The following is a 13,092-nucleotide window of genomic DNA, read 5'->3' as shown; positions in this document are numbered from 1 at the left end:
ACATTTTATAATGCCAGACCGACTGGGTAGATGGTACATTTTATCATGGCAGACCGACTGGATAGATGGTACATTTTATAATGGAAGACCGTCTGGATAGGTGGTACATTTTATAATGGCAGGCCGACTGGATAGATGGTACATTTTATAATGACAGTCCAACTGGATAGGTGGTACATTTTATAATGCAGACCGACTGGGTAGATGGTACATTTTATAATCGCAGACCGACTGGGTAGATGGTACATTTTATCATGGCAGACCGACTGGATAGATGGTACATTTGGATAGGTGGTACATTTTATAATGGCAGGCCGACTGGATAGATGGTACATTTTATAATGGCAGACCGGCTGGGTAGGTATATAATTAATGCATTTGAAAGCAAATACATACATATAATATCATGCATACATATAATAGCATACATACATACATATGATAGCATACATAAATATAATAAAATACATAAATATAATAGCATACATATATATACAATATAAAAGCATACAAACATATAATAGCATACATACCTATAATAGCATACGTACATATAATAGCACACATGCATACATACATATATTAGCATACATACATAGATACATATAATAGCATACGAAGATACATAAAATAGCATACATACGTGCATAAAATGCATGTAGCATACATACATATAATAGCATACATACATACAAACATACTTTGCATAGCATAGCAAATCGTAGCATGCATACATATTATAGCAAAGCATACATTCTTTTACATACATACATGGCATAGATTAGCATAGTATATATGGCATACCTACATATACAGCAGAGTCTATCATAAAATAAAATAGCAAAACATACATGGCATATATATAATTAATTATTATAATATATTTACATTTGCATGGCATTGTCACTTTATAGCCTCTTTGAAAGCTGTGTCGTTGATGGGACTTTAACTACCATGCATCACACGAGACAAAATTCTTAGCGTATTAATACAACACTGACCGGAACTACAATATCCAATATATAAGTAAACATGACGGCTGCTGAAATATCGCTGGGCATTGTGAGATTTGACAATGTCATTGTAAATGTATGTGCAAAATAAAAATTAAAAAAAAAAACAACTTTTATTACAACGAAAACAAGACCAAGGTCTGCAATATCGTACAAAATGCACATCGGTTGAAATCACCAATGCCGGCAATGGAAACAATTTTAACGCTCATGCAATTTATCAGAAATATCGTCTGTTACACTGCACTGATCAACAGGGGTTCGTTACAAATGTCTGAAATACACATATTCTATAGACCTACTGACACATATGTTACAGACCTACTGATATGAGTCACAGCACACATAAACAGTTCAGACATTTTGTAACGAACCTGTGCTCCGTCGCAAGATCACTCACTTCAAACGCTATCAGTTTCACGCGTCTCGCATCCACGGTTCCTGATTTCTGACGACATGTCAAATAACGAGGTCGTTATAGCTTCTACCGACTGTTGTCAGGTTTCCATACAATCAACAAATAAATTCACGCCTGGATTCTTCACAAAATGAGCAAAGAGAAAAGTTCAAATTAACTTCCAAAAATAACTCCCTCGTGGAGGGCAAGGTCGGAATCACGGTGTTCACTGTATTTGTCCATGCGAGAAATTTGTTCCGGGGAAAAATCGAAACAATTTCAAATCTAACTTTCAGCTCAGAGTTCTATTGATAAACTTAAATCACCCTATAGACATATCATATGCAATTGTATTGATGCTGAGTTGTGGAATAAAATTGAAGTATTTGTTAAAATTTCAAAGTACTACTTTGTTCGCCAATCAGCACGCGACACTACGCTGTTCAAACTATTGAACGAAATTGTGTGGACTGTCGATAAGGCGGCATTTTTAATTTTAAATATAAATTATAAATTAAAAAAGAACATAAGAGGCGGAGAAAACGTAAATATAAGTATTGAACTGTTTTTGTATGATATTTATGATCTATTTGCGCATTATGTTGTTTGCTTGCAAAGCTGTGTCATTCAAATAGATGATAAATACCATACAAAAGCAGTTCAATGCTTAAATATTAAGCATTGTTTCTAGTTTAGATAAGAATTTGCTTTTTTTGCTGAGCAAGGATAAGTTCTGCTTTCAGATGCGATGCATAGTCAATATGAATGCCAGTTGCAAATATTCCAAACGTGACTGTTCTCTTCAATTCAATTTCAACAAATTTTATTGATAATCATGTATAGGCACATACCACCTTGGCATATATAATAGTATATCCCATTTAGTCGAATTCTATGTAGGGATGAAATCTCTAGATTGGTGACAAGATATAAATGTAGCATAGGCCAATAAATAGTGGTAGTGACCTTGACCTTGACCACAGATAGTTGAAGCTTGAGCACTTTCGATGTACTCTCATACATGATGATTAAATATGGTAATGTCAAAGTCCTTGCAGGGATGAAATTACTGGAGGTGTGATACAACTGTGGACATATACATAGGAATGGAGCACTATATCTCATCACTGGCTGTATCACAAGAGGAGCATGCTATTCATTTATACCTATGTACAATGTACATGTTCCTATATGTCTGTATATGTCATTCAAACGGGTCCATAGAGATTGCCAGTCAATATCATTAATTATATTATTCATTGATTCAAAATCAGCCTCAACATAGTATTGTAGCATGTATGCTTAAATGTGGTATATGATATTTCAATAAATATTGGTGAGTGGTCGCTCCAAAAAGGTGTTTCAACAGCAGTATTTTTAATTAAATTACAATTGTTAGTAAAAACTACATCGATTGCTGTTGAGGTATTTTCTGAAATTCTTGTGGGTTGATTTATTATCCTTTTCAAATTAAATTTAGTTAGGAGTCTTGAGAGAAGTGAATTAGGCTGTATGCTTAACATGTCAACATTGATGTCGCCAGTGATGATAATGTCTGGATTTTTAATCTGTAGCTATGGTTAAATTATCATCCAACTTATTCCAATAGTTTACAATTGAGGCTGGTCTATACATACATCCTAGCAAGAACTTATGACGTTCAACTGTTACTTCAAGTCCATTCTTCTTAGAGTTTAACAGCTTTTTTTAGAATAAATTACTATTCCTCCTCCATAACCTATAGTTCTATCTTTACGATGGGGGATGTTGGTGTGTGAGTCTATTGTTATTGCATTATCTGGTATGCTGTCAGTCAGATGTGTTTCAGTTAGGCATATAACATCAAAGGAATTTAATTCTGCTTCAATGTCTTTTTCTCTGTTCTCTTTTTGGTCACGTTCTTATAACCTATATTCTCAGTTCAGAGTCGGATGACCCGAAACGAATTTAACTAAGTTTACATTATGACATTGCAGTGTAAATGTAAATATTTCATCATATAATCCTTTATCAATCGACAGGACAGTTAATTTGAGAATGGTAATAATACTCTTATGTTACTCTTGCACTTTGTTTTGTCGTCAGTATGAGTGAAGCTGCTCTGGAAAATCTAGAATAAATAAGTATTAGTACGACGTTCACGATATTAATCAAGGTCTTCCCCAGGCCTAAATAGCAGAACCATATCGGGGATATTTCTTCCATTATGTATCCGAACAAAAGAGGACTAAGGAGAGCACCAGTGAACGCTGTCACCATAAAGAAAGCAGTCATTTTGCCACACGCAGGGACAAAATGTTCATTTGACCAACTCAATATACTTGGCCAACCTATACCAAGCGGAATTCCAAGAATACAGACAGATATCCAGATTCCGGCATCCACATATGCAAGGGCGCTTAACGAAAGCCCTAAAAATCCTATTGAACACACTATGGTGGAAAACATGAGAATCGTGAGTGAGTTGAAGTGGTGGACAAGAAATATTCCGAGAATCCTCCCTGTAAGTGTGGCGCCAAATACAACGGAAGTCAGCATAGATCCTGTAGTTTTTGTCCACTGTAAATATTGAACACAAAACACAGTCAAAAAGCCGCTGAATGTGAAGTCAATTGCGTTGAAAACAGCAGCAAATATTCCAACGTTTATCAACTGTAGAACCTTCACAACGACCGGAAGACTTCCAAGGAAACGAAATTCGGCACCTTTAGAGCTGTTTGTGTTAGATGTAGTTGGCCTAAAGAAGAGAACAATGAACGGAATGCCTGCTAAAAAGGCAACACAAGCTGATATAGAATACGCTTTGTACAGGTTTGACTTTGGATTAAGAAAGTTGGTCACATTAGTCTGTAGAACTGTCATAGTATTAGAAACATTGATACTGGATGTTGTTGAAACATCAATGCTATGCATTGTGTGGATAGAAACATTCCATGATGTAGCATTTATATTCGAATAGGATTGTGCTGGAAGTAGGAAGGGTGATGTCACAATGGGAGAAAATAGACCAGACACAGCGAAGGCAGCGTAGAAGATGTTAAGGTACGCGCGGCCTCGAGCTGTCACTCCCCATATGGACACGGCTATAGATATCAGGGCTGAAAATAAACAAATTATTAAACATTAAAATATGTATTTTGTAAATACCCGTCAACACAAATCGTGAAACATACAGAAAAGAGTTATACTATTGGTAAGGGTTAGAAAACAGACATGTGTAATTATAGTTACCTTTTAGGCATGCAAATCTATGACGGAACCGTTTTAAACATCAAATACCAACGAACAAATAGGTCTGATTTAATTAGTAATGAAAAAGAAAGAATATGAGTATGGATATTGTGTAGATGCATAACAAAGGTGCGTGCAAAATAATATGTCTGAATAAACGATACTTGAGAACATGTTATTTGCCAGTATCATCTGTTATACTTTAAACATGATGCTTTTGAAAAACAATATTACTTGCATGAATTAAGACGGTGATAATGTATTGTGTTTGATGTTGCAGTACACATATTATATATGCATTCGTAGAACAATATTGTGGTCATGGAAGTACATCTATCATCACACCACCTGACTTTTTCGGATGAAATCATGCAGTAAAAGTGGAAATGTAATTAAATATTGGTTCAAGATATAGAATGCCTAGAACTGTATCTTGAAAACTGCCTTTGATGAATTATTGAAAATGCCCAAGCGTAATAATGTTTTTAATTGGTTGTCCTTTGTGAAGGATAACCTTTTTTCACTCGGGTTTGGTGATGTTGGTTAAATCAAGATTTTCGTAACATATCTGAGGTTTTACCACTTATTTAACAACGAATTTTTGATCATGCTAGACAAGAACTTTCTGAAATGTTAGAGAATTCACAAAAATGTCACTTGTATAGACATTTAGTAAATACTATAACATTACAACATTATCTATGTAAATATATACCCAAGAAACATAGAATTGCACTAACAAAGATACGTTTGTCTGCACATACATTGCATATTAAAACAGGACGATATAGAAATATTGTAAGGAATGAACGCTATTGTAAAATATGTAATTCTGTAGATATAGAGGACGAATATCATTGTTTGCTTATTTGTCCTATATACCAAGAGCTCAGATCAAAGTGTATACAAATGTATTACTGGAGAAAACCATCTGTTCTTAAGTTAATACAATTACTGTGCTCAACAAATGTAAAAAAAAATAACCAGGTTTAGCAAATATACATATGATGCCACTAAATTGAGGAAGACTATGATATAATGACATTTAAATGAGTCAAATCTTTTGTCCATTCTCCACTGCGTTTTGCAGTGTCTGCCAATGTATTTATATTGTTACATGTACAATGATGAGCTGGAAAGCTTAAAGTTAATAAAGAATATAAAAAAGGGTCACGTGTGGAAATGGTCGTGTTGTTATCCCTTCAGCTGTTCATGCAGAATGTTTGTTTTTTGTTTGTTATAGTTCTGAAATCGTTATATTCTGTTTATCTATAATCAAAAAGTAAATATTTGCGTGTGGATATTTTGCGCAAATTTACCTAATGCAAAAAGCGCGAACATTTCCACAGCGGGACAATAAAATCGTTTAAGCACGATGGAGCCTAGGTCCATTTATGCTTATAGCATGGCCTCTGGTTTTGAAAAACCACCTTATTAACAGGATCTCTCAAGATGTACATCATATTTTGAAACCAACTTTTGTAGGGATGTGTAGTTATAGACAAGGACGGAACTGATACAATCTGTATTTTTAATGAATTAAAATACATTTCATTCCTTCTTTGTTTATATTAATTATGATTGCCATGCGCAATGCATTACGGGTAATATATGTCACCGACTCCTCCACTTGGAGACAAAGAAGTATGATATGCATACATAAAAAAGTACAGTGGCCATTCTAATTTTACATGTACAGCGTTTAAACATTATGAAGAATTAAATCACGATTATCTACAATGGAGATCCTGAGCTGTTCGGGGCCCAGAGCTATTATCATAGGGTCAGTTGTGTACAAGCTGAATGTTACTCATATAGGTTTTGGGTAAGATCCGTAATGAACTGCATTTCCCCATGGAAATGCCCGTACAGCACTTGGTTTAAACCGTCAACGCCGATAAGCATGGTCATCTGTTTTAAGTCACATGTTATCTAAATACCTCACGCAGGTGAAATTTATGAATCAACTCATGCGCCATACGTCAACATCAGGTTATATAAATTCGACATCACATAGGGTATGTCAAAAACGTGTAAAGCGCATACGCGTGCAAGCTAAAAAAGTAAACTAAAAATGGTGAATTTATTTAAACAAATGTCATTGATTGTTGCGGAGAAGTAGGAACACATCTATATTATGATATTCTGATTTCTTATAGTAAAGTCCTCCATATATGCAGAGACGTAAATATTAGAATATACGTCTCTGATATATGATGTAAAGTAAACGTAATATTACATTCAAGAACGGAAGTCCGTGATTCAAGTAAATTAACCAAGTAATGTTTTGAAACATAAACGTGTACCAAGTAAGTCCAATCAGAGACATATATTGTTCTGGCTTTGTACACATAATGAAAACAAAACAATGTTCAAAAGTGTAAACAGACCAGTGATAGCCCCGAGTTTCATCTGGCCCGAACACCGGACTTAGACATTTTGACACATAATGTCTGGTGTGGGGCCTATATGAAAACGTGGAATTCTCTGACACCGTTTGGAAGATTTCCGGACAGCGCCTTTTTGTTGATTAGTCACTCCCCGATTCCCCAACGATGTCGGATAATTCCACGTTTTCATATAACAGTGCGCTCTGGCCCCACACCAGACCACATCTTTATGTCAGAATGTCTAAGTCTGGTGTTAGGGTCACAGGAACTCGGGCTAAGACCAGCGGGTGATGTGCGTTTGATTGGCATGCGGAAATGTTTAACATGGTTTGTTGACGCCACTACAAATTTCGTAATCTGTCCTCTGAAGGTATAATCACAGACTTGACCTCTAATCTAAGTTTAAGCTAGGCCCTGTTGAGGGGGACTGTCGAGCTATCTAATTAATCCATTTTCTTGTTAACATTTTATTCGTATTTTCTGTACTATATCATGCTGCACTCGATCCCAAGGACATCCTCTGTATTATAATCACGGGTCCGCAACTGATTTGAGACCAATTGTCACGTCAACTTAATCCTAATGTGCGATACATTTTAATGCAGAGGGTATAATTTATATTCTGATGCCAAGTTAATAAGTTACTGATTATGTAACTTAATATGTATCATGTGTTATTTATATCTGTTTTAATAAAGTTTAGTATGAGTCCGGTTTTCTTTATACCTGTATAATGTATAAATAAAGTGTTTTTACGCGTCAATCTGATGCTCCTCACGGATATCAGGAATGAGGAAGATTATTAAAATTTGTTTTCAGTCCCATTAAAATATAATATTTTGACCACTAATTACCTAAACCATCGTGTTTGGAGTCCATTGGCCTCCTGTTACTGTACATGATGGTACATACAACGTTAAATTGCAATATTATTGTTTGCAAGAGTTTACATGAAATATTATTAACGGAACATGCATGCCCGATGTAATTATTTAATTGTTTTGTGCTGTATTAAAAAACAAACACACCAAACAAAAACCAGACACCAAAACCCCCAACATAGCAAAACCTACCAACTGCCAGTAATCCTCCAGCTAATCCATGCAAGAAATGCACAACAATCATCAGTTCATACGCCGTGCACCACGGAATAACTGCAAACATGGCGCTGTTGCCCGTCATTGCGATACCTAGTAGCATATATGTGTTGACCTTTGAGTAAAGAACACCACACAATAAGGATCCTACCACACGCCCTACAAAGTATGCTGTTATAAAGGCCGATCCCGTCTCGAGGTCAGCACCAGAAATAGTCATGATGTCGAGAAAAGCTGGTCCAATCTGACCTTTAGACCATCCCTATTGAAAACAATAAATGACAGACACATATATCATAGAATATATACAGTATAACATTATCTTATCACGACACATACAATATTTTAATAAGCAGGTGGTGTCCGTTATTGTTCTAGGTTTTTATTTATAGCTTTAATATTCCAGATGATTTTTGCAGTGTCTCGTTTTGTCCCCAGTATTCCAATGCCAATGGAATTCTCAACATGGAAGTGTTTTTTTTACGTAAATAACTCGATGTTGTGATGTAACCCACGTTATAATTACAATAAGATCGAATTTCATTTAACCAAAATGCAGCGTAAGTATCATTTAATCGCTCACTCTTTATGCAAGTAAAAGTAGTAAAATTTGATTCGTTATATACATTGTAGTTAGTGTGAGACGATATATTTCATCTTAAACATCAGAGTTGATAATCTTGAAATGTGATAAATTCACAAATTAAACTGTCATTTTTAGTTGAAGGTTACACTTTATACAAACCAGCACTCCAAAGGCGAACGCCACACACGTACTCAGAACAACCTGGCATTGTGTTGACCTGTTACTTCGTAGCTCAACCAGAAACGGTGGGCCGTGTATGGACGATGTAGTTGATTCGCCATCCTCATCCTCATGCTTGCTTTCGGAGTCGTGTCCGCTTGTGTTTTGTAGTGGAGTCGACTCATGTTCGGCACACCTATCTGTTTGTCGTTCGTTAGACATTTCTGTAGAGATACTTAATATATATATATAATATATATACAACATTTGATATAGCGCCCTATCTAGCTAACATAAGCCACTCTAAAGCGCTTTACAGTACATAGATAAACAATTAATACACTAAGCATATACGTTAATCAATACAATTTTAGTGGAATTCTCAGGAGCTGCCTTATCAGGCGCTAACTACTAGGCCTATGCCACCTGGCTAATATCTCTCTATGCGTGTATGCCTGCGTGTGTGCTGGAGATGTAATGTGTTCTGTTTGTAGTGGGACCTTGCTTCCAATGGCATCATTTATAGTGTGCCATCTCACTTGAATGCTACAGCACAGATACCACAACATCCACCCCAGACCAATTTATACTCAATGAGGGTAATAGCACATTTATAGTCCCCCGAGATGAAAAATTATTTCCCGAGGCGGCGAAATTTCAGAGAGAAAAAACACAATTGGAAGTACTGTACATGTATGAATCGTCGTTGATGATATCTTCATTTCTAGCTTTCAAGAAGTTTTTTTTTTATAGACTGTATATCATGGTCACCATTGTTTTCCTACCATATCTAGTCCCATCCACTTTTTTAAGTTCTGCATAAAACATGCGTTGTCACACGTTCACCTCCTCTGAACTTGCTTGACCCTAATCGTTAACGCTTCCGATATTCCGTTCTTTTAAATAAGTTTGAAGTGAATTCACTGCAGTCTTTACAACAGCTTTTGTATTTAAGCTACGTTTAGCGTCCAAAATCTGCTGTAACTCCTCTTTACAGCAACAAAACGGCCGTCATCGGTGGCCAATTATCACTGTTGTCATTTGGTTCTGAAAATGTGACGTCACGAGCGGCACGGAGAAGGCCCCACCTACCAATGTTTTCATTGGTTGAAATCGTATAAGCTCCGCCTACAAATATTCATGAGGGTGCTGTCCTATTTCTGGCAGGGAGTAGTCTTTTTTTGGCAGGGTGTAGTCCTAATTTGAGGAGGGAGTAGCTCTCAGATGGAGATAATAATGAAAGTTATTGAAGCCGTGCGAACTAATTATTTTAAAGACTTGTACACAGTAAACCACATTTTACATGTTGTAATTGATTAACAAGCATTGGATTTTTTTTATATTTGGTTTATGTGCTAGCAAACTAAATCTGCATAATTTATATATATATATTGAGTTTTATGTGTAGTAAGATGACAGTGCAAAGTGTGTATATATTGATATTGTTCTTGTATTTAGTAAGATGATAGCGCTTCTGAAGCTACTGTATACACAGTGATGTACTGGCTTATGCTCTAGGTGTATTGTGTCCAGCGTGCACGTGGGTCAGTAAGTCTTACATGTATATATTAATATTCATAAACGGCTATGGCGGGTTGCTATGCCTATTTCTCCAAAACTATGATCCGCTAGTACGCGCGTCCAACCGTGCACTGTACATGTTATGACGCGTCATCGGGTATTTGTATACAGGTAGCGCTATCGAAATCCCGTGTCAAAGAATAGATTATTGTACACAGACGAATTTAAGGCCATGGCTATTAATACATGCGTTTCACAATAAAGACTCAACGAAATGCTCATTTTACGTTATGCTGCATGAAACACAAGATCGAATACTGAATATCTCAACAGTTCAAAAATTCATATTCAATTGATTTTATATCTATTCCATGCATTTTCGCTATTAAAATTATTTACTTATCAATAAAAAAAATCGTTTTCAAAAATGCAAACTTTTCCGCCATAGCTCTTGGAGGTTTATCTGTATCAATATATGCTCGTCCAAGGTCAAGGTAAGCCTCAATACTATGGCTGATCTAAGCGTGATTTATCGTAGTGATATCAAGAGTTTGTCTTTAAGGATTTCTTACCGTTCAATTTGTCTTTTTTAATTATCAACATGACTGTTGGCGAATACTTATTTAGTAGGGGTGTCACAATACGCGAAGAGTGTATCACGATATATCGCAATACAGAATGAATATATTGCGATATGAATACCGATAACTTGTCATAGGAAGGATGTGCTCAATTTTATAATAAGTTGATGTCAGAATGTTATCAAACTTAATCATATATAATATGGGTAACATAGATTCAAGATCTTTGTCAAACCAACCATCAATTACAAAATTTGAACTATTAAAAGCCTGTTTTATGCTTATTGGCATATCTGTTAGAATTTTTAGTAATTTGCAAAGTTAAAACAACAAGCAGATACATAAAAATATGCTTTTGTAAAATATTGCGATACAGCAATAGTTTATCTCTGTATTGTGTTACGATACGATATACCTGTGTATTGCGATATACCTGTTACCCGATATATTGTGACGGCCCTAATATTAAGTGTTCAGTATTATAGCAGTATAGCCGATACTCTACATATGTTATAACTTCATGAAAATTATATTGTTTAATTCTCATTCATTTCATTCAATATTGGTGAACAATTAATCGGTAACAGTTAATAATTTTAGCCTTTTTGATAAGCATTTCCATTACCCTAAAATAAAAATTATAAAACATTTCCAGTTTTCCGAATTCCGCTTGATTCTAGCATTTTGGATTATTTGCCTCAATGCATTCAACAGAAATTAACATAATTCAACGATGAAACTCACCTAATAGAGTTGTGTTGTCAAGCCAAAGGTATATACTATCTCCTTTGGTTATGTTATGGATATTCTACTGGTTAAATGATCTTTCATATCCGCGAGATCATTACTGTAACAGCTGCACACTAAATTCAACATGATTGCGTGAAGTGTTAATGCAAAACTCTGCGTAGACCTAGCGACAGGTTGTGTATATTTGAAATAGCGATTGTCGACTTCGACTTTAGATAAAGTCTGGTGTAGTGACGATATGGTAAACTGTGTTCTAATCACTTGCCATATGTACACTTCAGTATATTCCCATACAGCTGACTACTACTCATCCAAAACGGAGGCACGTCGTCTACACACAACACTGGGCACTAAGAAAACAATACTATCAGGGACTGAATTAAAGACGCTCAACTTATTTGCATTAAACTACAAACTAGTACACTGTACAGCGTAACTGAAAGGACTCATAGACTTGCCAAATGATATTTCAATTGTTACCACAAAAATAAAAACGACAAGTTTTGAGTCCAAATGAGGTTCAGTTAACTTTCTAGCAGTGATACAATAAATACAAGCTGTAACTATAGGATTTATTTACATCGAATAACTGAAATCAAGACCATTAAACAACGCTACAAACGCTACCAAAACAAACTGTTTCTGGCTGATAAAACAAAGTTGCATCATGCAATCTTACAAAGCTACATGTGTACACCAGTCTTCCAAAACACAACTCTATCACGCTAAAAAACAAGGTTCATAGGGCTACCAAAACAAGTCATTCCATTTTCGGTCCGGATCAGACAGTTTGATGATTAGTCACTCCCATAATCTACAAAATGGCGTCGCTCAGGTGGACATTTTTGAACAATCGAAAACCGCACTCTACTGACGGAATATAACAGTTGTTCATGATAATTTGGGCGGTTTTAGATCAATAAATAACCCATTTATTGATATATGTAGGTACAGCTTATGTGTTATACCAGTTTTTCCTCAAAACTTTGGGCTACGGTGTCGGATAATACCATCTCTTCCTCTCTTGCCCAACACCGGACGTCTATATTGTCAAAATGTGTTAAATTTAGTGTAAGGCCCACAGGAAACTCGGATTATACTTCAGCCAGGACCAATACAGGCCATTTGTTTGGCGAAATTAAACAGTTAATGTGACCGTCCACTGTATGCATGTCATCACAGGGGTTCGTTACAAACGTCTGAAATACACACGCTACTGTATTGATGTGTGCTGTGACCCATATAAGTATAGCATCGGGGCTCTCCCCGGATTTCTTTTAAGCTGATATGTTTCATTTTCAACGGACGAACAAGACGGGCACAGCACTATAGCATGCTCAACAATTTCATATCAAATTAGGGGGGGG

The 13,092-nt window shown here is 35.8% G+C and overlaps 1 protein-coding gene across 1 annotated transcript; it reads right to left on the bottom strand.

The window, feature by feature from the left end:
- Nucleotides 1-2,591: 2,591 nt before the first annotated feature.
- Nucleotides 2,592-11,893, bottom strand: LOC110463487 (sodium-dependent glucose transporter 1-like). The gene is made up of 4 exons (XM_021518106.1): nucleotides 11,720-11,893; nucleotides 8,874-9,097; nucleotides 8,105-8,390; nucleotides 2,592-4,508 (listed from the first exon to the last, which is right to left on the bottom strand). The coding sequence occupies exons 2-4, from the start codon at nucleotides 9,093-9,095 to the stop codon at nucleotides 3,463-3,465; spliced, it is 1,554 nt and encodes a 517-aa protein (XP_021373781.1). The 5' UTR covers nucleotides 9,096-9,097; nucleotides 11,720-11,893; the 3' UTR covers nucleotides 2,592-3,462.
- Between the last annotated feature and the right edge of the window lie 1,199 nt (nucleotides 11,894-13,092).

The sequence above is a fragment of the Mizuhopecten yessoensis genome, unplaced genomic scaffold (genome assembly GCF_002113885.1).
Source record: "Mizuhopecten yessoensis strain PY_sf001 unplaced genomic scaffold, ASM211388v2 scaffold10911, whole genome shotgun sequence".
Lineage (NCBI taxonomy): Eukaryota > Metazoa > Mollusca > Bivalvia > Pectinida > Pectinidae > Mizuhopecten > Mizuhopecten yessoensis.
The sequence above is the reverse complement of the archived record's forward strand: the minus strand, read 5'-3'. Positions and strand labels throughout refer to the sequence as shown.